The sequence below is a fragment of the Microtus pennsylvanicus genome, chromosome 5 (genome assembly GCF_037038515.1).
Source record: "Microtus pennsylvanicus isolate mMicPen1 chromosome 5, mMicPen1.hap1, whole genome shotgun sequence".
Lineage (NCBI taxonomy): Eukaryota > Metazoa > Chordata > Mammalia > Rodentia > Cricetidae > Microtus > Microtus pennsylvanicus.
The window spans coordinates 50781825-50808860 of NC_134583.1; the positions used below are offsets into that span (position 1 = coordinate 50781825).

The 27036-nt window shown below is 43.1% G+C and overlaps 1 protein-coding gene across 5 annotated transcripts in view; it reads left to right on the forward strand.

Annotated features, from left to right (window-relative positions):
• Positions 1-1086: 1086 nt before the first annotated feature.
• Znf143 (zinc finger protein 143) overlaps positions 1087-27036 on the forward strand; it is a 40206-nt gene continuing 14256 nt past the window's right edge. For 2 of the 5 annotated variants that reach the window (XM_075971861.1, XM_075971865.1), the window contains exons 1-10: positions 1106-1176; positions 11908-12022; positions 12334-12426; positions 13205-13288; positions 13918-14001; positions 17735-17931; positions 19786-19860; positions 21038-21157; positions 24824-24899; positions 26375-26500. In XM_075971861.1, the coding sequence (XP_075827976.1) occupies positions 1135-1176; positions 11908-12022; positions 12334-12426; positions 13205-13288; positions 13918-14001; positions 17735-17931; positions 19786-19860; positions 21038-21157; positions 24824-24899; positions 26375-26500 (1012 nt within the window). In that variant the 5' untranslated portion in view covers positions 1106-1134. Of the gene's footprint in view, positions 1177-11903; positions 12023-12333; positions 12427-13204; positions 13289-13917; positions 14002-17734; positions 17932-19785; positions 19861-21037; positions 21158-24823; positions 24900-26374; positions 26501-27036 lie in introns of all 5 variants that reach the window. The other 3 variants (XM_075971863.1, XM_075971864.1, XM_075971862.1) reach the window with 3 other exon arrangements.

Sequence of the window (27036 nt, forward strand, 5' to 3'; positions counted from 1 at the left end):
TAACACTCAAGTTTCAACTAGATTCAGTTACAAATGCAAATAGTTTCTACTTGTCTTTAACATATTTTTACTTATTCTTTTATCTATTCCATCCTTACCTGAAATGCAACAAACTGAATAAAATCTGCTGCTGCTGGTTATCCTCCCTATCCTATTGGAATAAAAACTGCCGCCTCGGTTTAACTACGTACACTGCAGCTCACGTCATCTTCACCGAACACAGCCTGAAATTCCTCATATTTAAAATGATTTTTAAAAGGATTGGGTCGAGAGCACCAATAAACATCATACCACACACGCCACAACTAATGTCTCAATAGACTTAGAGCACGACGGATGCTTTCTCTATCCTTCAGTTCGGACACGACAGGGACGCCAAGTAGGTCGACAAGTTCACGGACACAGTCTCCCAGCGGAAGCGCGGCTCCGCCGGAATTGCAGAAGCAGCGGAAAGCGCAAACTTCCCCCGCACGGCCGCGCCCTGGGACGGAGAAAGGGCAGGCAGGTTCGGAGCCCGGTGCCGCCATCGGCGACAGGGACAGAAGAACCAAAGAGCGAAGGCTTCGGCCAGCCCAGAGCCCCAGGGGGACGCGTGGGCCCCGCCGCCCACCCTCCCGACGGAGTCACAGTCGCCAATCGCACGGCGAGGCCCATCCGGCCTCCCAGCGAGCGCTCCGAAAGCCCACGGGATCCACAGCCGCCACCTCCGTCCTGTAGGGAAAATGGCGCCCATCACCCCATTTCCCTCCCGGGCAATCAAAAGGACCGGCCTCCCTCCCTCGCTACAAAATGGCGCCTCCCGCTGGGGCCCCGGACTCGGCATAACTCCCTCGTCGGCCGGGTGGAGTGGTCGGGGACGGGCGGTTCCCCCAGCCACTCAGACACGGAATCTCTGCTGCTGCCCTCGGCGCCAGCCACTCCGGCGCGGGACGGAAGACCGGGCTGCGATGACGCACGGACCGTGGGCGTGGTCGGTGGCGCCTTCCTGCCCGTCACGACGTTTGGACCAATAGAGAGCAAGAGTCTCCCGGTGAGTGACGTAATGACAGCCCAATGGAGGCCAGGGGCGGGCTCCAGAATTGCTATGCGGGTTGCGGGGCCTGGGGGCCGGGCGGCTGTTTCCTGTCCTGGTGCATGGTGGTCGGACGAAGGAATTGTTGGAAAATTTTCTCGGAGGTTCGTATATAAATGTGTTTTTACCCAGTGTGCATTATTCTCCGCCCGGCCGCCGCCCTCAGCGCGACGGCGCGGGCCCACTCGGGCCCCGGCTCTCCCTCCAGCTCTGCTCCCGCCGGGCCTGAGGCCCAGCCGAGCCCACGGCCGCCTTCGGAGCGCAGCCTGGGCAAAAGCGGAGTTTATTAATAACCCAAGGCCGCCACTCTGGGGCGGCGGAGCTCGTCTCGCTGAGGACGCCACCTCCCCCCCCCCTCACGCCGCGCCACGCCTGCTCCCCTCCGGGGGCCACTAAGGGGAGGGAGAGCGAGAGGGGAGGGTGGAGCTCTCGGGAGCCGGGCGGCTTAGCTCGGTCTGACCTTCCGAGCGGAGAGCGTCCCCAGGCGCGCCGCGGCGGAGCTTGTCTGGCTGGGCCTCCGGGCCTCAGTTCACCGCAAGGACCAGCAGGGACGCGGGCCCCGCGGCTGGGGACACCGCCCGCACATCGTACCCGGGTTTCTTCCTTTTCTGATCGTGGGCATAGTTGTTCTTTTTCACAATTTTTCTTTAAAGGCGTCTGAGACCTAACATCGAATATTCAAAAATAGCCATTTGTCATTTCCGTTTGCTTTTCTTTTGGCCAAAGGAAAAAATGGTTTATAGTAGGACTTTTGTTCACTCTTTTATTAACTTTTTCCCTTTCATTACACGTAATGAATAGAAAAGAATACCACTGTCCACCTATTATTTGTTTAGAATCAAGCTTTGCCTTCCCTTTTGAAATATCCAAATCAGCTGGCATAGTCCGTTGGAAATGCTAAAAATTGCAAGTTTCATTGTATTCAGTTTGGTTCTTAATTTTCCTAGGAAAGATGTGTTCTGTAGTAGACAAAAAACCTGTGTAACACTTGTTTATTCTAAGTATATGTTAAACTCATTGCGAAGTGTTGACTACAAATCATCAAGAAGCATAAATTTAATCCTGACGTTTTGACTATTTGGAGGTTTAATCAACTCTACAAATATTCTCTTTCCTTTTATTTTGAATAATTTTATCTGGACTTAGTGGCTTTGTATATAATCCCAACATTCAGGGAGTCTGAGACTGGAGGAGTACACCAATTCAAGGCTATCCATTATTGCATAGTTACAGCTAGGTACACACTGTAAGGTACTATCTCAAATGAATTAGGAAGTTTTTGACAATTCACATACCTTCAAATTCACCTTCCAAAATATAATCAAAACTAGGCCTAGAAGTTAAACTTTGTAATCTTCACTCCCAAAACTGAGATAGGAAAAATTATAAATTCAAGGCCTTCCTTGACTACAGACTGAGTTTAAGGCCACCCTGAGCAACCCAATAGTGAGGCCCTATCTCAGAAAAGTAAAAAGTGGGTTGGGAATGTAGCACAGTGGTGGAATACTTAATCTGCGAGGTAGAAGGCCTTAAACTTAGCCCCCGAGACTGCAGATGAAGTCGCCATGCCAATACTTGAGAGTAGAGACAGGGTGGTCAGGAGTTTGAGGTCATTCTTGGCTACACATTGAGTTCAAGTATAGCCAGCCATGGTTACACTACAGCTTATCTCAGGGAGGAAAAAAGGAAAAAAAGCCAACTGCTAGCCTGGAAAGGCAGTGCATTCCTTTAATCCCAGCAACACTCAGGAGGCAGATGGATCTCTGAGTTCAAAGTCAGGGCTACTCAGAGAAACCCTGACTCAGAAAGAAAATTATTATAAATAACTTGTCTGGCATGGAGAACAAGGAGACCAGAAGAAGGTGTCAGGTCCCCTGGAGCTGGAGTTATAGTGATTGTCTGCTTCCACATGGGTGCTGGGAACCAAACCCAGGTCCTCTGGAATAACAGCCAATGATCTTAACCACAGAGCCATCTTTCCAGCCCTCTAAATAGACATTTCTATTTTCTCCGTGCATGTGTGTGTGCCACACTGTACATGTGGAGGTTAGAGGACATTTGGATGGAGTCTGTTCTCTCCCTCCACCATGTGGGTCCCAGGGAGTTAACTCTCCAAGGCTTGGCAGCAGGCACCTTTCCCATAAGTCATTGTGCTGGCCCTCCAGTCACAGGGTTTTATGGCTCAGGTGTAATGTCCTAGTCATGGAACTGTGTTCACAGCTGGGTGGTACCCATATATAATCTCAGCAAGTGGGCAACAGAAGAATGCTGCAGGCTCAAGGCCAGCCTGGGTTTTATAATGAGTTCCAGGCTAGTTAGCAGGGCTACATAGAAAGACCTTTCCTCCAGAAAGGGGGAAAGAATGAGGTTGCCTGTACCATTTGCACATTTACACTGCTAACTGCAGGTATAGGGGTTCTGAGTTCTTCATTTTTGCAACTTTTGTTTGGGGTTTTTTTGTTTTTGTTTTTGAGATGTTTCATTTAGTCCTAGCTATTCTGTTTTGTAGGCTAGGCAGAGATCCTCCTGCCTCTGCCTCCCAAGTGCTTGAATTAATGCCCAGCCTTCTTTGCCAGTTCTTATTACTACAGTCTTTTGTTATGTTTTCTTCTGAGACAAATTATGCTATGTGGTCCATGATGCACTTAAACTTAGCATCCTGCCTGACCGTCTGTATGCCACCACATGCACAATGACATTCTGTTTTATCATCACCAACCTATTGCGTATGGAGTAGTGACATCTCTGTGGGTTTGGTTTGAATTTCTCCAATTGCTAGTGAAGTTGATCATTTGTTGATCTTAGAAGAAATGTCTGTATCCTTTCCCTATTTAAAAATTGGGTTAGGGCTAGAGAGATAGCTCAGATATTAAAGGCTAAGGCTCACAACTAAGAAGTTAGATTATGTGGTGAGTTATGAAGCTTGATTATGTACTTTTTTTTTAAGTTTAGTGTATGTGTGAGAGAGAGAGAGAGAGAGAGAGAGAGAGAGAGAGAGAGAGAGAGAGAGAATATGAATTTGGGTGCTCATGTTTGTTAAAGGACAAGTTGTGATAATCAGTTTTCTCCTTCCACTGCGTGAGGCCTGGACTTGAACTCAGGTTGTTAGACTTGGCTACAGCTCAATGGTAGAACACTTATGTGCTTATCCTGGATGGATCCTCTGCAGTGGAGTGGGGGGAGACAGTGATGGGATGGAATATTGAAAGTCTCTTCTTCTACATTATCTTAGTCCTTCCTATTCCTAGGAAGAAATTTTGATTTTATACACATGCTTGCTTTGTTATTACATACCAGGCATACTCTGCAGCCACTTGCTTTTTTCTTCCCTATATACTTTGGACACATTTCTCACCATTTTATGAAGATCTCTCTTTTTAACTGCTGGCTAGAGATCAAGCCCGCAGTCCTGCAGATGGTAGCCAGGAGCTCTAGAGCAGAGCTGTGCCATGAGAGGTGGTTTCCTTTTACTCTCTCATGCTTCATTATTGGTAGCATATTTAACATGTCTTTTTGATGGACTTTTAGATTGTTGATAAATAGGTATGGGATCATATAACTAATATATAATATTATATTGCTGAGTTGCCTCTCTGGAATGTATGTCAGTTCCATAGGACAATAATCTTAACTACTTTCAACACTACCTTTCATGAAAGAATTCTCAAAATGCAAATAATGTTGAGTGTTATTTATTTGAGGAAGGCCATGCATTTGTTGCAGTGCCTGGGTGGAGGTCAGAGGAAAACTTGAGGGGATCTTTCTCCGTCCCCTCTGTAGGTCCCAGAGATCCGATTCAGGTCATCAGGTCATTAGTGGTTGGATATCTTTGTGTTTGTTTATTCTGTGGTTGGACGTGATATCGCATGCCTTTAGTTTTGGCACTTGAGAGACAGAGGAAGGGGGATATCTGAGTTCAGGCCAGCCAGGGTTGCATAGTGAGGCTGTATCTCAAAAAAGCGAAACAAACAAAAAGATTCGTTGTTTTAATTATGTGTATATCTATGGGTCTTTATATGAGTGTTGTCCAGGGATGCCTGTGGAGGCCAGAGGCATCAGATCCTCTGGAGCTATAATTACAAGCAATTGTGAGCTGCCTGATGTGGGTGCTGACAATTGAACTTGGGTATTTTCCAAGAGCACTTTGTACTTTTCTTAATGGCTGAGCCTTCTCTTTGGCCTTCATATATCTTTTTAATAATTAGTACCAAGTTGTCCGATTACAGTGTGAATTTTTTTAACCTCCACACTGTAATTCAGTGTCCAGTTTTCATCATGTTTAGCTCTGAAATGAGGGCCCCCCTCATTTTTTGAGACAGGATTTCTCTGTAGCTTTGGAGCCTGTCCTGGAACTAGCTTTTGTAGACCAGGCTGGCCTCAAACTCACAGAGATCCTTCTGCCTCTGCCTCCCGAGTGCTGGGATTAAAGGCGTGCGCCACCACCGTCTGGCCCCCCTTTATTTTAAAGACAGGATTTTCCTGGAACCAGCTCTGTCTACAGGGCTGACTTTGAACTCACAGAGTTCCACCTGCCTCTGACTCCCCCTAGTGCTGAGATTAAAGGCATGTGCCACCACCACCCAGCTAAGAATGTTTTTTTAAAGATTTATTTTTATGTGCATTGGTGCTTTGCATATATGTATATGTCTGTGTGCAGGTGCCAGGACCCTTTGAACTAAGTTACAGGCAGTTGTGAGCTGCCGCGTACATGGTTGCTGGGAGCTGAGCCTGGGTCCTCTGGAAGAACAACCAGTGCTCTCTTAGTCCACTGAGCCATCTTTCCAGCTCCCTCTAGAATTTTTTTTTCTTTTTTTTTCGAGACAGGGTTTCTCCGTAGCTTTTTTGGTTCCTGTCCTGGAACTAGCTCTTCTAGACCAGGCTGGCCTCGAACTCACAGAGATCCGCTTGCCTCTGCCTCCCGAGTACTGGGATTAAAGGCGTGCGCCACCACAGCCCGGCTCCCCTAGAATATTTTTGAGGAATCTTTTTAACTTTTTTTTTTCTGAGTTAATAGAGTGTTTGCCTAACATGGATGAGGCCCTGGTTTTATTTATCCAATATGGCATTGCATACCTGTAATTCCAGCACTGAAGAGGTAGAAGCAGGTGAACCAGAAGTTCAGTCAAGGTCATTGACTCTGTAACAGGTTCAAGACCAGCATAGGCTCTATGAGATACTGTCTAAAGAAAACATGGGGTAGGGGACAGGATGCAGGACAGACTATAGTCTCAGCTCTTGGGAGTCAGGCAAGAAGGACTATACAACCAGGAGTGTCTTCTTGGATCCTGACAGCACGGGGTAGCTATGAAATGTTGTACAGGCGGATCTCTGTGAGCCAGGACTGTTACACAGAGAAACCTTTGTACTTTTTTGTTCAACAGTTTTAATCCTCGAAACTTTATTTATTTATTTTTTGTTTGTTTTTTGAAACAGTGTGTGTGTTTGTGTGTGTGTGAGGAAGAGAGAGAGAGAGAGAGAGGCAATAGCACTTACGTGAAGGTCAGGGGAATTGGTTCTTTCCTATCTATCATATGGGTCTTAGGAATTAAACTCAAATTGTAGGGTTTGATGGCAGATACCCAATAGTGATCATACTGGTCCTTGATTTTTTTGTTTGTTTTGTTTTTGTTTTTTGAGACAGGTTTTTCTGTGTAACAGCTGTGGCCGTCCTGGAACTCTGTAGACCATGCTGGCCTTGAACTCACCTGCCTCTGCCTCCCTGGAATTAAAGGCATGCACCCCCATCACTGCTTGGCCTGAGTGATTGTTTTTAATGAGAAAACAATATATGCCTAGTACATAATAAAAATGGTAAATGGTGTGGAAGCAAAAGATTTGTCTTGTTTGGTGTTAGGAACTGAACCCAGAGTAGTGTGTATAGTAAGCATTTAGTCATGTGAACTCAATACCCTGTGCTCATAATTTGCTAGAAAAGTAACAGCCCACCTCCCCAAACTTTTATGTCAGTGAAGAATAGTTGCTATGAATAAATTTTGGCCTAATAAAAATTTACAGAAGTGAAAAATGCTGTAGAGTATAATTTTAGAGATCATTTCTATAGTTTATTAGAAACTGGGCCGGTTATGCTGTAGGTGACTGCACTCTCCCACTGATCCATCGTCTCTCTAGCTCAGCTTTAAAGTCTTCGTCTGCACCAGGGCCTGCTTCAAGGCAGTGGTGGCACACCCCTTTAATCCCAGCACTCCGGAGACAGAGGCAGGTGGATGTTTGAAATCAAGACCAGGCTGGTCTATAAAGTAGTTCCAGGACAGTCAGGGGCTACACAGAGAAATTCTTTCTGTCTCAGAGAACCAAAAAAGAAAGAAAAGTGGGCTAGGGAATCTAGCTCAATGGAAGAGCAGTTGTCTTAGCATGTCTAAGACCTGGAAAAGCTTCAGCACCATACACACAAAAAGATGCCTTGATATAAAGAAAAAAAAAAAAGAAAAACCTCAGTGAATACAGTGTTATCTCTAATAACGCCACTAAAATATAAGTGTGAAAATGGACAGCAAGCAATAGAGAATAAAAGAGAAGGGATTTGATTTGTTAAGTAAGAATCATCTCTTTCTCTCTTTTCCTCCCTCCCTTTCTTTCTTCCTTTCTTTTTTTTCTTCAAGACAGTTTCTCTGTGGCTCTGGTTGTCCTAGAACTTGCTCTGTAGACCAGGCTGGCCTCAAACTCAGAGATCTACCTGCCTCTGCCTTTTGAGTGCTGGGGAAAATAATTTTTCTTAACTTTAAATTTTATATTACAATATTATAAGAAAAATGTAGTAGTGTAGAAAACAAAGTAATTGGGCATGAGCATGTGGTGCACTCCTAATCCCAGCACTGGAAAGTAGAAGCAGGCAGAGATCTGGGAGTTTAAGGCCAGCCTGATCTACATAGCAAGTTTCAGGATAGCCAGGGCTACACAGGAACCCTGTCTTGAAGGAAAAAAAAAAAAAGATTATTTTTGGAGGATATTGGGACAGGGTTTCTCTATGTTGCCCTGGCTGGACTGAATCTCACTATTTAGCCAGGCTGGCCTCAAACTCAAGAGATTCTGTCTGCCTCTGCCTCCCAAGTGCTGAGATTAAAGGCTTGCACCACCACTGCCAGGGGATTTTATTTACGTTTTGTTCAGTGTATTCAGAGTTTGCTTGCATGTACTACTGTGTACTTGGTGATTGCAGAGGCCAGAAGAACATGTTGGATCCCCTAAAACTGGAACTACAGGTGGTTGTGAACTGCCATGTGGGTGCTGGGAACCAAACCCAGGTCTTCTACAAGAGCAGTAAGCACTCTTAATGAATGAGCCGTCTCTGTAGCCCTGAAAAAGAAATTTTTTTTGTTTGGTTGGTTGGTGTTTTGAGATAAGGTTTCTTTGTGCCTGCCCTGGCACTAGGTCTATAGACCATCCTGGCCTCAAAGTCACAGAGATCTTTTTGCCTTTGCCTCCCAAGGGATTAAAGGTGTATACCACCACACCCAGCTTTGAAAAAGAAAAGTTTAGAGGGGTAAAAATCATGGCAATTCATGACTACACTGTTGTAATTGTAAGAAAACAGTTTAGTCACAGGGGCCTTGAGAAGTTTTACCGTGACTGTCTGTGCTGGAAATAGGCAAGTACAGATGACAAACCTATCAGAGCATAAAGAGGAATTGGCAGCCTTAGTGGGGTGTGTGTATTGGGAGGTGTTTATTCTGAGAATATATTTATTTATTTATTATGTATACAATATTTTGCCTGTGTATATGCCTGAATGCCAGAAGAGGGTACCAGACTTCAATACAGATGGTTGTGAGCCAACATGTAGTTGCCAGGAATTGAACTCAGGACCTTTGGAAGAGCAGGCAATGCTCTTAACCTCTGAGCCATCTCTCCAGCCCCCTGAGAATATATTTGATTTCAAAGGAGTGCAAGATAATCTACTCCCAGGAGACTACCCAGCTGTTTTTCGGGCTTTTTCTTGAATCTTAGGCTGAGGGACAGGGCTGGGGTTGTGCTCTTGCCTAGCATTTTGTATAAGATTCTTCCCCAGCACCACAAAAGGCTTCATTAAAAAGACAAGGGATATTTTAATTTATTCTTCCTTTTTCCTTCCCTTTTTTTTTTGTGGTTTTATTTAAGCATGAAGGAAATGTGCATGTGAATTGTCTGTTCATTTCCTCTGCTGTCAGAGGTTTCAGCACAGTAAAGTTGGTTGCATATCAGGAACCAGCACGTGCTTGTGTGCTTGTGGCTCCCACAACCAGTGTTGGGCATCAGGGTTCGGGCCTTGAATCTTCAACACATGCTCCCACCAGTAACCTCTGGGGCTTTTGACAGTTAAGCTTAATTTTGCCCTACGGATCTGACTGATGCTGCATAAAATTCATCTTGGGCTTCACCAGAATTCATTTAAAATATGGCGTAAGAGATAGCAGCCACCTCCAGAGGCAAAGTCTCATTATGTAGCCCAGGCTGGTCTTTAACTTGCAGTGATTCCCCTACCTCTGCCTCTTTTTTGGGGGGGAGGGGGGAGCTTCCTTTTTTAAAAAATATTTTTTTATATTTATTTTATTGTGCATTTGGTATTTTGCCTGTATGAGGGTGTCAGATATTTGAATTATAGACAGTTGTGAGCTGCCATGTGGGTGCTGGGAATTGAACCAGGGTCCCCTGGAATAGCAACCAATGCTCTTAACTGCTGAGCCATCTTTTTTTTTTTTTTTTTTTTTTTTTTTTTTTTTTTTTTTTTTTTTGATTTTTCGAGACAGGGTTTCTCTATAGCTTTTGGTTCCTGTCCTGGAACTAGCTCTTGTAGACCAGGCTGGTCTCGAACTCACAGAGATCCGCCTGCCTCTGCCTCCCGAGTGCTGGGATTAAAGGCGTGCGCCACCACCGCCCAGCTCCTGAGCCATCTTTCCAACCCTGATGACTTCCTTCTTTATTCTCTGTTCTCTCGTGTTTTTTCTATGTTCTTCCTCTTTTTGTGTTCTTTCTGCTTTATATTTTTTTCTACAGCTTATATATTCCAAGTTTTTCAGGCAATATAGGAATTACAACATGGTTACATTCGGTTTTTCAAGTGAATGAGTGCAGTGAATAGAAGACAGTAAAGACAGCATGTCTTCCATCTCCCTTGCATGGTTAAACATTTTACTTACTACAGGTGAAAAACAAATTAACCCAAGATACCTCTGCCTCTTAATGGCTAGGATTGCAGGCTTCATCAGTGTTTTTGCATATATAGTAGGTCTTTCCCTGTTGCTGTGTAATTTTCTCTCCAGGATTCATTGCCTCTTGTTTACCCTCTCTTTTATGAATGGACATTTAAATCCTTTCTAAATCTCTCCAGCCTCCATATAAATATTCTTATAGAAGTCTTTTGTGGGGCTGGAGAGTTGGCTTAGCAGTTAGCACTGGCTGTTGTTCCAGAGGACCCAGATTCTGTTCCCAGCACCTATGTGGCAGTTCACAGCTGTCTGTAACTCTAGTTCCAGGGAATCTGACATCCTCGCACTGATATACATGCAGGCAAAACAACAATGCACATGAAATAAATAAATAAATAAATTTTTAAAAAGGAAGTCTTTGGTAGGTAGTTTTTATTTCTTTTGGGTAGATTCTAGGAATAGTTTCAGTTTCATTTTAAAGATCACTGTATCTACAGAGGATTTACAAAAAAATTAAAGGTACACACTAGCAGATAATGAGAAATCATTAAGTATGCTCCCTCACTGTGTGTGTGTGTGTGTGCGCATTTGTCTGTGTGTGTGTGTGTGTGTGTGTGTGTGTGTGTGCGCATTTGTCTGTGTGTGTGTGTGTGTGTGTGTGCGCATTTGTCTGTGTGTGTGTGTGTGTGTGTGTGTAGTGGGTCTTGAACAATGAGTTACACCCTCAGTCTTCAGAAAGTGTTCTTGGCTTGAAAATGAACAGTAGTTGTGACAAGGAGAATGTAATAGCTGGGATAGGCGTGGTATTTGGCTTGCTTTCTTTACACTTTCTCGGATACAGGTAAATGGATGGATGCTGATGCTAAGGAATTGGGGTAGTTATAGCATTCACACAAGGCCCCTGAGCTACTTGAGGAGGAGAGGTTGAGAAGTGTAGCAAACGGGAGAAATGAAGTGCAATTGGCACTGTAATTTTGAGGTGGTGTGGTTTATGTTATTGTTTTGAGATAGGGTCTCACTGTGTAGCCCTTGCTGGCCTAGAACTGTATAGATCAGACTAGCCTCAGATTCCCAGGGACCCTACTTCTGGAGTGCTGTGGTTAAAGGTGTGCACTTAACACCCTACCAATAAGTTTCTCAGAACTGCAGAAAATAAGCCTGGGTATGTTTGCCAAACTGTGCTATATAGATGTTCCCTTTAGCTATGCCATTCGTATGTCTTGCTGGAGTTTTAAGAGACGTTAGTTTTAATAACCCTACCCTGCATATTAAGTGAAATTTTATCTTCTGTTAAGCACCATTCATATCTTTAACTTTTGTGTGTGTGTGATTCACAAGGATTATTTGCAGCTTTTTTTCAAATAAAGGGTTTTTTTGTTTGTTTCGCTTTTTGAGAAAGGTCTCACTGCGTAGCTCTGACTGTTGTAGAATTCACTGTGTGCCAGGCTGCCTCCGCCTTCTGAGTGCTGGAATTACACCATGTCCGGCCAAGGCTTTACATTGGAGTATTTAGTGTGCTCACTGGTGTGTGTGTAGGTGGACCTGCAGAAGCCAGCTCTCTCTTTCCTCTAAGGGAATTCTGGGGATGCAACTCAGGTCATCAAACTTAAAAGTGAGTGCCTTTACCACCTTAGATTTATTTTATGTGCATCTTTTCTTGTTCTCAAGTGTTCATATTTTTCTTCAAGGTAGAAAATGTTGTTAGCGCAAATAAATCGGGATTCTCAGGGAATGACAGAATTTCCTGGAGGAGGAATGGAGGCTCAGCATGTTACCCTATGCCTGACAGAGGCAGTAACCGTGGCAGGTAAGCAGTCTTGCTAGAAAGGATCAGGGAAGTATGGAAGTTGCAATTAATGAACTTTTTTTTTAATTTTTGAAAAGAATCCCATACATGTATCCACTGTATCTTGATGATACCTTGACCCCTCTCATTCGCTGACATCTTCAATTTGGCCAGATCATATTTTGGAAATTCTATAAAAAGATTCTACTTGAGTCTCTTTAAGAAGTTGTTTAACTTGCTTTTTACCTTGTTTTTCATTTTATAGAAAATAATTTAATGTCATTAGCATGAATATATGTAGCTATCTGAAAAATAATTTTGTTTTTTCATAGATGGTGACAATTTAGAGAATATGGAAGGTGTGAGTTTGCAAGCTGTAACACTTGCAGATGGCTCTACTGCTTACATACAGCACAACTCTAAAGGTATGTGCATCCTGTGTGGCCACTGGTGAATGATGACTCAGAGCCCTCACCCACTAGACCTCCATCCCAGCCTCCTTAGGATGCTGCATTGCATATGATGCTGGAAGTTGGTCCAGCCTATCTGAAGTTTGGCTTTGATCATTTTGGGCTACCCTTTGAGATAGCTGAAAGATATTCTGGGGAACTAAAAGGGAAGGGGATGAAGAGTAAGACATTTTTTACTTTTTAGTCTAGGTTGTAATTCAGTGTGTTTACAAAACATGTAAAGAATGTATTTGGTTTTCTTAAAATGACATTGTCTCTGAATTGACATTTAGTTTGCTTCAGGAAATAACCCAGTTCTAAAACTCCTTTTTTGTATGAAAAACTGCCATGTGTACGTGGACAAAGGTATACACAGCTCCCAGGGGTGAGAGTGTCAACTGAATTCATATACACTGACATGTCTGTTTAGCTTCTCTGTGGTCAGGGTCTTTGGTACTAAATGGCTCTGAGAAGAACGCAGAGATTTAATGCATGTAGCTTACTGTGATGAGCCACTCTTCCTCTTGAATTTATCTGATTGGAAATTGGAGGGAGGAAGGATGGCTGAGGGAGGATTTTCTGCTTTCTGTAGGATCACTGGATGTGATATTGAATTGCCTCAGAACATTGAGGGAAGAACCAAGATGAACATGAGCTTAAGTAGTGTATGTTTTTATAGTTGATATTATTTTGAAATTGTATAAAGTTTTAATTTTTTTGCTGCTAATTTATGGGCTTGAATATTTTATTCTAGATGGGAGACTCATTGATGGCCAGGTCATTCAGTTGGAAGATGGTTCTGCTGCCTATGTTCAACATGTCCCTATACCTAAAAGTAGTAAGTATTTAAGACACAACAGCCAGGCATGGTAGCACATGCTTTTAATTCCAGCACTCAGAGTGGGCGGGCAGGTCTGTGTAGTGCAGGCTATCCAGGGTTACACAATGAGACCATTTGTTAAATAAATAAATAAATAAATAAATAAATAAATAAGCAAGCAAGCACACAGAATCCTGCCCTGACTCTCAGACTTCAGAACTTGCTGCCTCCAGCTTGTCTTACTACCTAAATTTGGTCTGATGTCTAGTCTTTTTCAGAAGAAAGGTCAATAGATACCAGACTGAGGATCAAACTTAACCAAGACTCCTCTAAAAGATAATGACAGAGACATTGCTGCGCTGAACCTGGGAGATTGATAGACAGTAACCCTAGGAAACATGGCTATGTTGGAGCTGAATCCCATATCACTCATTTTCTTTTATTCTCCTTCTTTCAATTCTCCTCATCCCTGGAGTCTCAAAATGCTCTTTTCCTTGAAATAGTTTCTCGAAACAGCTTTACTGAGATTACTAAATGTCCAGTGATTCCTAGAGCAGGTAGATGCATTCGTCTGACTCTGCTGCTGCTGTGTGACTTAGCTGGGACATGCTGAAAATGGGGGGCTAAATGTAAGCATTGCTCTTGAGCAGGGGACAGTTTGCGGCTGGAGGACGGGCAAGCCGTGCAGCTAGAAGACGGAACGACTGCGTTTATCCACCATACTTCTAAAGGTACGATAGTTCCGTGGGTGTGTGGGGAACAGAAGAACTAACTGTCTTTGGCTGTGAGTGTTGTCCATGGGAAACAACTATTTATTCCTTGAAGTACAAAGCAGCTGGTCGGGGTGTTGTTTAAGGAAGAACCGTGTGGCAGTTTGAGCTGTCCAGGAACAGCTTATCACAGCAGAGAGCAGACTGGAGCCAGCTGTTTGAGTACCAGGAACTGACATGAGTCCAAAGTTTGGTTTCTCTGTTTGTACTCAAAATGAGTATGTTATTCTTTTAGGTTAAATGTTACAGTAAATATTGAGCCCCTCCCCCTGTTTTTAAATGTTCCTAAGGAAAGTGACTTTAATGTCCCAAACCTCAGGTTCCTATCTATACAGTAGAGATTGAATTCTGCCTCACAATACTTCTGTACAGAATAAATGAGTATAAGACATATAGTCAGTATAGATATGGGAGCCTGTGCCTGTAATCCGAGCATTTGGGAAACAGCAACAGGAAGATCACTGTACCTTTAAACATAGTGTAGCCTCTCGCTGGGCGGTGGTGGCGCACGCCTTTAATCCCAGCACTCAGAGGCAGAGGCAGGCGGATCTCTGTGAGTTCGAGACCAGCCTGGTCTACAGAGCTAGTTCCAGGACAGGCTCCAAAACCACAGAGAAACCCTGTCTCGAAAAAAACCCAAAAAACCAAAACATAGTGTTGCCTCCATAGTGGGTACCAGGACAGCCTAGGCTACAGACAAAACAAAAGTAAATAAATTGCATAGTACAATGCTCATAGTAACTACTCAAAAAAAAAGTTCATTTCTCTTTTGCTTTAAATATAAAATGATGCTTCTGTGTGTGTGTGTGTCTGTATGTGTGTCACAATCTAGTCCCTTGATTTGAAGAGTCTTTCACTTCAGCTCTGCTCCTTTCCCTTTGTAAACCACATTTCTTTCTGATGGAGAAGACTATGAGAACTCTCCCATTTTTTATGTAGGCACTTAGTGCTGTGAACTTGCTTTTTAGAATCACCTTCATTGTGTCCCATAAGTTTGGATATGTTGTGTTTTCATTCTCATTCAGTTCTAAAAAGTTTTTCATTTTCTTCTTGATATGTCTTGACCCGTTTTTCATTCAGTAGTGAGTTGCTCAATTTTCATAAATTTATATACTTTCTACTGTTTCTGTTGTTGATAATCAGCTTTAATCCATGATTGTCAGATAGAACGCAGGGAGTTATTTCAATTTTCTTATGTGTGTTGAGACTTGCTTTTGTTCAAGTGTGTGATCAATTTTGCAGAAAGTGGCTGCTGTGAAGAAAAGTGTATTCTTTTTTAAAAAAATATTTATTTTATTATGTATACAATATTCTGTCTGTGTGTATGCCCGACGACCAGAAGAGGGCGCCAGAACTCCTTACAGATGGTTGTGAGCCACCATGTGGTTGCTGGGAATTGCATTCAGGACCTTTGGAAGAGCAGGCCACTGAGCCATCTCTCCATACCCAGAAAAGTGTATTCTTAAGTGTTTCGGTAGAATGTTCTGTTAGGTCTGTTTGACTTATAACATTTAACGCCAGCATTTCTCTGTGGGTTCAATATGTGTCATAGTGTTTCTTTTATGAACTTGGGCACCTGTGTATTTGGTGCAGAAGTGTTTACAATTGCAATATCGTCTTGGTGGATTTTTCCTTTTTGAGTGTGTGTCCTTCTATACTTCCCTATCTTTTCCGGTTAGTTTTGGTTTGGAGTCTACTTTGTTATTAAATGATGGCTACACCTGCTTGCTTCTTAGTCTAATTGCTTGGAATATCCATCCATCCATTTACCCCGAGACAATGTTTGTTTGACTTTGATGGTGAAGTATATTTCTTGGATGTAGCGGAAAGATGGATCCTGTCCTCCCTTCCTTTCCCTTCCCTTCCCTTCCCTTCCCTTCCCTTCCCTTCCCTTCCCTTCCCTTCTTGTGCCTTCTGTAAAACTGGGTTGGTAGATGGATATTACTTTATTTTTATTTTATTGTGGATTTTTTCTCCAATTGTGATTGGTAGTGTTGCTGGGTATAGTAGTTCTGGGCACCTGTGATCTCACAGAGTTTGTAGAGCATCTGCCCGGGCCCTTCTGACTTCTAGAGTCTCCATTAGTTCGGGTGTTATTCTAATAGGCCTGTCTTTATATTTGACTTGGTCTTTTTCCCTTGCAGGTTTTAATATTCTTTGTTCTGTATGTTTAGTGTTTTATTATGTGACATAGGGAATTTCTTTTCTGGTCCTATTTGGTGTTTACTGCTTTTTTTGTTTGTTTTGGTTTTTCTAGACAGGGTTTCTCTGTAGCTTTGGGGTCTATCCTGGAATTAGCTCTTAAAGACCAGCTGGCCTCGAACTAACAGAAATCCACCTGCCTCTACCTCCCAAGTGCTGGGATTAAAGGCGTGCACCACCACTGCCCGATGTTCAGTGTGCTTCTTATACCTTTATAGGTGCATCCTTCTTTAGATTGGGGAAGTTTCTTTTTCTTTTTCTCCCTTTGAGACAGGGTTTCTCTGTGTAGCCCTGGCTGTCCTGAAACTTGCTCTGAAGGCCAGGCTGGCCTTGAACTCAGAGATGTGCCTTCCTCTGCCTTCCAAGTGCTGGGATTAAAGGCTTCACCACCACTGCCCAACTCTATGATTTATTAAAAATAAATTCTATTTGTATTTTCATATCTTGAGCTGTTTTCGTTATTTCATTTAGCTGTTTATGTTTTCAGAGTCTTTATTAAGGCATTTATTCATATCTTCTTTAAGGTCCTTGAACATATTCATAATTGCTGTTTTGATGTCTTTGATTTTTTTTTGTTGTTTGGTTTTTTTGTTTGTTTGTTTTCGAGACAGATTTCCCTGTGTAACCCTGGCTGTCCTGGAATTCACTCTGTAGGCCAGGCTGGCTTTGAATTCACAGAGATCCACCTGCCTCTGCCTCCCAAGTACTCTGATTAAAGGCGTGCGCCACCACCTCTTAGCCAAAGTCTTTGTTTTGTGTGTGCTTCAGCTAAATTGCATTTCTTGGGGTCTGTTACAATAGGTGTTATTGGCTTCTGGCTGTTTGTATTTTTGTGCTGGATCTAGGCATCTGGAGCTATGATATTTGAGGTGTTTTTGGTGTGGACATCTGGTCTTGTCTTTGTTAGGTGGGTGTTCCATTCTTTGATAGCTGTTGCGCTCTCTAGGTCTTATACAAGTGTGATAGCGATGGGGTCCTAGTGGAGAGTGCTTCTGTGGGTGGACCAGTGCCAAAAAGGATTGGAGATAGGCTAGGAAGAAAGACTGATGCAGCCGTGAGAAAGAGCAAGGGGGACTAGGGCCTGCACCAAGAGGCAGAGTTCCTAGAGAGTAAAGGTAGAGTGGGAAGAGGGGCTCCTGCACATAGGAGAAAGAATACGGCTAAAGAAATAAGAATGAAAGAGCTAGGGAGGCCCTAGATCTGCACCAGGAGGCAGAATCCCCAGGGAAGGGAGATGGCGGGGAGGAGGGACTCCTGTAGGCAGTCTGCAGTAGAGGGAAGAGTAAGAGATCAGAATGGGGGGCAGGAAGTATAGTAAAATCACCTACCTACATCTTAGCCCACTCTTGGCCACTGTGGGTCCATGGTAGAAAGGATTTTATGGATTAGTGACTGACACAGAGGAATGAAGATGAGCTATAAGGGAAAGCCGAGAGGGTTGATGGACTACTGTGATGCTTTTAATGTAATGCCTCTCTTTCCCATCCCCCAGATAGTTATGACCAGAGCTCACTTCAGGCAGTTCAACTGGAAGATGGCACAACAGCTTACATTCACCATGCAGTGCAAGTCCCACAGTCTGATACCATCTTGGCAATTCAGGCTGATGGGACAGTGGCCGGGCTGCACACTGGGGATGCCACAATTGATCCAGATACCATTAGTGCTTTGGAGCAGTATGCAGCAAAGGTATGGCATTTTGCAACTTCAGTACCATCCTGGCCACGGTGTATTTAGTTGTTAGAGTGTTTGCTGTGACATGCACAGAACCCTAAGTCAGCACTAGCACTGGCGGCACTCACTGGCGGCGCTCACCGACAGCTCCAGCACTTGACCTAACAAGTTGAAGGCCAGCCTGGGATAGTGAGACCGTGTCTCAAACACAAAACAAACAATAAAACACCACCAAAAAGAAGAAGCAGTACTGGGGAGAAGACTCAGCACCCACATGACAACTAACTATCTGTAACTCCCAAGATCTGATACCCTCAAAGAGACATACTTTTAGGCAAGACACGATGCACATAAAATAAAAATAAATAAATTGTTAAAAAAAAGAAGCGGACTGGAGAGATGGCTCAGAGGTTAAGAGCACTGTCTGCTCCTCCTGAGGTCCTGAGTTTAATTCCCAGCAACCACGTGGTGGCTCACAGCCATCTGTAATGCATCTGGCGCCCTCTTCTGACCTGCAGACATACAGACAGTATACTATATACATAATAAATAAAATATTTTAAAATAAAATAAAGCAAAAGCTAGCAATTTAAAACAAATATGTGTCAGTACTAAAGAATTCAACATTTATTTTCAAATAAGTGAATGCCAGGAATATAGTGCATGCTTATAGATGATCACAGGTTCAAAGACAAACTTGGGCTGCATAGTGAGATCCTGTCTCAACGACAATTAAATGCAGAAAGAGGGCTGGTGAGATGGCTCAGTTAAGAACACTTGTGGTCGGGTAGTGGTGGCACATGCCTTTAATCCCAGTACTTGGGAGGCAGAGGCAGGCAGATCTCTATGAGTTCGAGGCCAGCCTGGTCTACAGAATGAGTTTCAGGACAAGCTCCAAAGCTACACAGAAAAACCATGTCTTAAAAAACTGAAAGAAAAAAAAAACAAAACAAAACACTGTTGTGTTAGGCAATGATCATGTACATCTTTAATCCCAGCACTTGGGAGGTAGGGGTAGGCGAGTTTGAGACCAGTGTGGTCTACACAAGTGGGTTCCAGGACAGCCAGTGCTCCACAGAGAAACTTTGTCTCAAAAGCCAGTAACAACAACAACAAAAAAAAACATTTACTGCTCTTGCATATGACTCCGGTTTGACTCCTAAAACCCATCCAAAATTCCAATTTTAGGGGCTCTAAAATCCTCTTCTGAACTCTGCAAGCACCAGGCACTGCAATTCATTTGGTATACTAATACATGAAGGTAACATACCCATAAAATAAAATTTAAAAATTAGAAAAAAGAACTAATTGAGGAAGAATAACAATGATGTAAGCTTTAAAAAATAAATAAGCCGGGCGATGGTGGCGCATGCCTTTAATCCCAGCACTCGGGAGGCAGAGTGAAATTGTAGATTAGAGAAAAGTGAAGGAGGGCTTGACAGATGACTCAGCAGTTAAGAACACTGACTGCTTTTCCAGTTCAATTCCCAGCACCCACATAGTAGCTCACCACTGCCCGTAGTTCCAGGGGACCCAAAATCCATGACAAAACACCAGTGCACATAAAATAAACAAGTTTAAGACAGGCTGTGCACACCTTTAATCCTAGCAGTCAGGAGGCAGAGGCAGGCAGATCTCTGTGAGTTCGAGAACAGCCTACTCTACAAGAGCTAGTTCCAGGACAGTTAGGACTGTTACACAGAGAAATCTCTGCATGTGATCCAGCCTAAACCATTATCAAAATATAAAACCTGGGGCTGGAGGTATGGCTCTACATTGCTTGTCTAATGTATGTGAGGTCTTAGGTTCAATCCCCAGCTCTGCAAATAAATAAATTAAGCCTTTTAAAGCTTTCTTTTATTCTTTTAGGTGTCCATTGATGGGAGTGAAAGTGTAACAAGTACAGGACTGATTGGAGAAAACGAGCAAGACAAAAAGATGCAGGTATGTAGAGCTGAGTCATGTTAAAGGTTTTTTAATTATTATTTTAAATTGGTTGTGTGTGTGTGTGTGTGCGTGCGTGCGTGTATGTACTTGCACATGTAGATGTCTGTGTGCAGGTACCTATGAGCACTGGTGCCCATGTAGCTTAGGGGTATGTGGTTTCTTTGGAGTTGAAGTTAAAGGTGGTTATGAACTGCCTGACATGATGGGAATTGAACTTGGCTCCTCTGGTCGCTATTTGCAATTTTTATGGTTTTAGAATTTTTGGGGTTTGTTTTGTTTTGTTGGCAGTACTAAGGATTGAATTTAGGGCTCATACTTGCTAGGTAAGATCTAATCCTTGGTGTCATAGTTTCTGAAATAGTCAGCTTTCAAAGAAATACCTTAAAGGAAGTGCTATTGTTTAAATTTTTATGGTGTGGCATCCAGAAAAATGACTCTCTGCTGAATCTAAGTGTAGATTAGGATCACATGGATTCTATCTCTTAAGAGGGATTCAAATGACCTGTCATTGCTTGACATTGTCTTAAGATTCCATTTCCTTTAAAAAAAAAAAAGTATGACTGTTGAGATGGATCCGTTGAGTATGTCAAGAAATAGCAAGGTACAATGGAATGGAAGTCTTATTTACTTTGGGTATTTTTGGGTAGATTCTCACTATATAACTCAGCGTTAATCTCATGATCCTCCTGCCTCAGCATCCTAATTTCTGGGACGTCAGGCATGTGTCACAAGAGTGACGAGCATCCTGGAGGTTTTCTAGGTGGAAATGGATCTTGAGCTCCAGCTGTGCCCTGAGAGGCCCCTTTTGGCTGTTCCAGAGCACTGACTTCAGCGTTGGATGGAGTGAGTCTTTGGAGTTTGAAGGGCTAGGTGCTAGCAAAATGATACTGATTTATAGCTAGTAAAAATGATACTGATTTATAGCTTATAACATGGTTTACGGTTATATAGTCGGATTTTTCTTTGGGCTGCCAGCTCACAGAATACGACATCTACGTTCTACCACGTGGTGTTCTTTCTTCCATCTTGCGCCTCCCATTTCCTCTCCGTGTCTGCCTGGAAGAATCCATGAGTCTAGATTCTTCCTCCCAGTTTCTCTTTCCGTTTATTGTGAAAACAGTAATTTCATCTACTATATTTCTGTATAAGTACATAAGTTGTATTTTTTTTCTAGATTGTCTTACAAGGACATGCTACAAGAGTAACTCCTAAATCTCAACAGAGTGGAGAAAAGGCATTTCGGTGTAAATACGATGGATGTGGAAAACTCTATACAACGGCTCATCATCTTAAGGTACATAAGAGAGAAGTAGCTAGTCACAAGCACACTATGGCCTGCACTGACTAGTGACACGGTCATCCGTGTTACATGTTAGACATCCCTGTTCTCTTGCATTCAAAAGTTATTGACACACACTCACACTAACACACACAAGAACATGGACAGACTCAGCAAATGTCTGTTCTCTGATAACTTGGATGATTTATCTCTATATCCCTAATTCCCGCATATTTCCTGGCAGAAACTATATATTAAATTCAATATAATAAGTACATTTCATTTATGGAACTTACATAATTTTCTTTCTCTCTCTCTCTCTCTTTCTTTATTTCTTTCTTTCTTTTCATTTTTGAGATAGGGTTTCTCTATACAGCCCTGGCTGTCCTTGAACTCACCATGTAGATCAGGCTGGCCTCGAACTCACAGAGATCCGTTTACCTCTGCTTCCAGAGTCTGTTTCGTCACTACAGTGGTAGTGATTCAGTGCAGTCTGGCAGCGGTTGGTGATGTGGCTCAGTGATGGAGCAGTTGTCTATTGGGTTCAGTCCTCAGCATGGAGGGAGGAAAAGACTTCACAAACATTGACCCAAGCACTCTCATCGCTTATTTTTCTCTGAGGATCTGACATCTTGCCTGTTGGGGTGCACACCTTTAATCCCAGCCCTTGTGCGGCAGAGGCAGGTGGATCTCTGTGAGTTCAAAGCTAGCCAGGTTTACAAAGTGAGTTCCAGGATTGCTAGGCTTTTACACAGAGAAACCCTGTCCCCACAATGAAACAAAAAAAGAATCCAGGTCTTACATTTGCCAGGCCAGTGTTCTACCATTGTCCTATGTCTCCAGCCCTTGTTTTTTTGAGACAGTGTCTCACTGTGTGGCTCAGATTGACCTTCAAGTTCTGTCCGTCCTCCTCTGCCCTCTAATTTCTGGGGTTGTAGGCATGTGCCACCACACCCAGCAATATTAATTCACTGGAGGGCTATTTTTAAGGTGTATGCTACTACTGTCAGGGCCCGTGAGAAGTCCCCTAAAAGACCACTAGTCACATTTGCAGTCAGCAAGAGTGTTTATTAAAAACCCAAACTGCCAACATGTTGGGTGGCAAATGGCGGTGACAAGAGAGGCTCTTGGGCCCCTTTAAAGCTGGGTTAGGGGAATCCCAGTGAAGAGAGATTAGTATGAGGGCTGATTGGTGGGTGTCCCTAGTGGTTAAGGACTTTCCAGCAACAGGGTAGGAAAATCTATCTTTAGCTACCAAGAGTCTATGGGGCATCTGCTGAGCTAGCAGAAGGCTGTGGGGTGCCTGCTGATTGGTTGCTCTTGAGTTGTGGTTTTCCTGAAAATTATTTGCTCAACTAAGGCCTAGTCTCTGGGAGGGCTGCTAGCAGAATCTGTCATGGTTCTGGTCTGGCTCCCTGGCCCTCTCATTACACCAAGCCTCAATATTTTTATTTTAATTGCAACAAAACACAAAAAACTATGCCATGATTTTTAACAATTCAGATTTAGTGAATAACTTAGCTTGTACAGGGAAGTATATATTTGGAACAGTGGCCTTAGAGCAGTGATCTTGTACTTATTAATGTGACTTTAGCATGTTAAGTGACCTCTTGGTACCTAATTTTCCCTATCTGTAAAGCTGTTTGCCTGGCAATGGTGGCACATACCTTTAAACCCAGCACTCAGAAGGCAGAGCTAGGCAGACTTCTATGACTTTGAGGCCAACCTGGTCTACTTTTTTTTTTTTTCGAGACAGGGTTTCTCTGTGGTTTTGGAGCCTGTCCTGGAACTAGCTCTTGTAGACCAGGCTGGTCTCGAACTCACAGAGACTCGCCTGCCTCTGCCTCCTAAGTGCTGGGATTAAGCCAACCTGGTCTATAAATAAAGTTCCAGGACAACCAGAACCCTGTCTTAAGAAACAAAAACAAAAACTGGTTATCTCAGGCTGGGAATGTCACTCGCTCACTAGAGTACTTGCTGGGTCCTGGGTTTATTCTCCAGCCCCACATAAACTGGTCATGGTGGCACATGCTCTTAATCAATGCTCGAGAGGTGGAGACAGGTGCCTCAGAAGATTAAGGTCACCCTCACTGCAAATCCAGGATGGGACTGATGAGACCCTGTTTATAACTTATCATTGTCTTACAGAAATGATGTGAAAATTAAATAAGTTAATACTGTTCATATAAGTCACTAAAAAGAATGAGTCCATTAAAGTTTTGGGGCATGTTGGGCATTAGCATAAGTACTCATATTTTATTTCACTTTACAGAGAGGATCTTGAGGCTTAGAAAGGCAGGCACAGAGTTGGAGATTGTAGCTCAGTTAATAGAGTGTAGTTAGAATTTTCTTTGGACTGCCAACCAGCACACAAATAAAGGCACAGAGACTTATTATTAATTATGAATGCTCGCCTTAGCTTAGGCTTGTCCCACTAGCTCTTTAACTTAGTTTAACCCGTTTATAATCATCCATGTTTTGCCTTGGGGCTTTTTTTTTTTAAGATTTATTTATTCATGATATATACAGTGTTCTGCAGGTCTGAAGAGGGCACCAGATCTTACTACAGATGGGTGTGAGCCACCATGTGGTTGCTGGGAATTGAACGCAGGACCTCTGGAACAGCAGGCAGTACTCTTAACCGCTGAACTATCTCTCCCTTGGAGCTTTTTACCTTTCTTTTATGCCCTACTTTTCTGCTTCCTCTGTATCTGGCTACTCACTGGCCCTGGAATCTCCCTGTTGTATCCTTTTTTTTCTTCCTCAAGCCTCAATTTCTATTCCTGTTTACTCTCCCTGCCTGGAAGTTCTACCTATACCTCCTCCCTTGGTATTGGCCATTCAGCTTTTAATTAGACCAATCAGATGCCTTAAGTAGGCAAGGTAAAATAGTGACACACCTTTACATAATGAAACAAATATAACACGTCTTTGCACTCAATAGAAGGGTGCTTGACTAGCATGACTAAGATCTATCTCTAGCACCCATAAACCAGGCATGGTGGTGCATACCTGTGATCCCAGGACTCAGAAAGATCAAGAGCACAGGTCATCCTCGTATACTTAGAGTAGACAAGTAGAGTGAGACCATTGTGGAATGCCTGAGACCCCAGCTCAGATAGAGAGAATAGATATGTAAATAGTTGGGGAGAGAGAGACAGAGAGAAAAACGGGTACCCAAGACCACTCCTCTAGGCTGTAGTGTAGCCTTGCTTTCGATTTCAGATTCATGACTTTCTAGCACAGGTTGCATGCCGCTGTTCCCTTTGAGAAGCCTGACGCTCTCTTCCTCATTCTCATCATGCATGTGTGTCATAGGAGTTCCTGTGACCACTCCAAAAGCACTCAAATGATACCGTTTCTCATTTTAAGAGGCCTTGTTTCTATGTAACATATGGGTGTGCATTGAGAATTACTGGGTATAGTTTTTGTGGAAAAGGTTTTTATTTTTTATTTTTTTGTTTTGTTTTTTAAAGTATATCACAATAAGAATAGTGATATAGCTCAGTGATAGCTGTTGCATCTCATATCCGAGGTCCAGAGTTCAATGCCCAGTACTGTAAAAGAGAAGAAGGAGGGAAACGCATAAAACAAATAGAGGAAAAGTAAGATTGAGCTTGAGAACATCTTACTCATAGAACACGTAAAAGGAACAGAATCTTGTTTGTGTTTTAATAACAGGTCCATGAGCGCTCGCACACAGGAGACCGGCCTTATCAGTGTGAGCATTCAGGCTGTGGGAAAGCATTTGCGACAGGTAAAAACATAAATTTTCTTTGCTTCTTAGTCCAATGGGATATTGCCCAGGGCAAGCCAGAGGCAGAACCCCTTCTGTTTTCTGAAACCACAGAAGTACATGATCAGTTTTTTACTTTTATGCTTTTTAAAATATTTGTGTATATGTGTTCCTGCATGAATTTATGTGTACCATGTATGTGCAGGTGCCCCTATAAGCCAAAAGAGGTGATTAGATCCCCTGGAACTGGAGTTAGAGGCAGTTGTGAGCCACATGATGCAGGTGCTGGGAACCCAAACTTCTGTCCTCTGCTCCAGCAGTGTGTATGCAGTCTGAACTGCTGAGCCGTCTGTTCAACCCTCCATCGTCTTTCCTAACTGCCTCTTGGCCTGCTCGCTTTGGACCTCCTCTGTGTTACCATTTTTCTCCAGAGATCTCGCTCTGACTACGTATTTACTGTTACTCATTCCATCCTCTATTTTCTTCTACCAGGAAAAATAAAAGCCGTGGGTTAAAAGCCAGATATGCCAGTAGACAATTTTAATCCCAGCACTGAGGAGGCAGAGGCAGGCAGATCTCTGAGTTTGAGCCCAGACTGGTCTATCTAATGTGTTCCAGGCCAGCCAAAGCTACGTAGTAAGACCCTGCCTATCCCTCCCCCACCCCCACTCCACCATAAAATGCTGACTTAAGATGTAATTGTACAGGTCTAGAGATCCACAGAACTGAGCCGTCTGTCATGGAGGTGCTGGGACTCCAGCCCAGATCCTCTACAAGAACAAGTGCCCTGAATCACTGAGCCGACTCTCAAGCCCCATCCTTTTTTAACATTAGGGTTTTGCTGATTAGTTTATTAGCTTTTGTTTTTTGATATTTATTTATTTGTTTGTTTGTTTGTTTATTTATTATACAGTGTTCTGTATGCCTACAGGCCAGAAGAGGGCACCAGATCTCATTATAGATGATTGTAAGCCATCATGCTGAGAATTGAACTCAGGACCTCTGGGAGAGCAGCCAGTGCTCTTAACTGCTAAACAATCTTTCCAGCCCCTAGTTTGTCTGTGTTTTGAGGCGTCATCTCACGTGGTATCCCAGACTTGCCTCATACTGATGACAGTCCTCCTGTGTCAGCTTCCCACATTCTGGGAATTACAGGTGTGAGCTACCACCCTAACTTGTCCCATGTATATTTAATAGTCATCCTCTTGTATATAGCTAGTATTTTATCCTGGTTATTTGCTGTACATTTCCGTAAGTTAATCTCCTAATATTTGTTTAGAAGAGTATTGTATTGATAAATTTCTTTTTCTCTCTTTTTTTTATTTTTTTGAGACCACATTTCTTTGAGTAATCCTGGTTGTCCAGGAACTCACTCTGTTGACCAGGCTGACCTAAAACTCACATAGATCCTCCTGTCTCTGCCTCCTGAGTGCTGGTATTAAAGGTGTGTGCCACCACTGCCTGGCACTAAATTTCTTTTAAATTTTTTTTTAAAGGTTATGGATTAAAAAGTCATTTCAGAACTCATACTGGAGAAAAGCCATATCGGTGTTCAGAAGATAATTGTACAAAATCTTTCAAAACTTCAGGAGATCTACAGAAGCACATCAGAACCCACACAGGTACCAGTACAAACAGAGTAGCACAGCTAGACCAGGAATTGCTTTTTTGACTGTAGCTCAGGCTGATGTTGAATTTGTGATGATGCTTCTGCATCAGTTTCTTCAGTTCTGGAATTACAAGCTAGTACTATTAGACTAAACTAGGTATTCTTAATCTGTGGGGGTGAGGATGATGTCTGTGAAAAAATTGGAAACTGGTAAAATTCCATCCAGTTTGCTGTTTGTGCATGTGTACCTCTTTCCAAGGTGGCGTCCCAGAAATGCGGTGGTAGCCCTAGATCACAGCCCTTTCGGCTTTCAGAAATTATCTGAACGACAAGCTTGTTTTCCTAGATTGCACATTTGATAAGTAGCTGAATTGAAAACAGACCCTAAGGTGCAGAATTCCTCTCCTGCTGCTAAAGGAAATATCCGATGTCAAGTATGGTAGTTCCAGTAAGTGGAGGCAGAGGCAGGCGGGTCTCTGAGTTACAGAGTAGTCTGGTCTACAGAACTAGTTCCAGGATAGCCAGGGCTACACAGAGAAACCCTGCCTG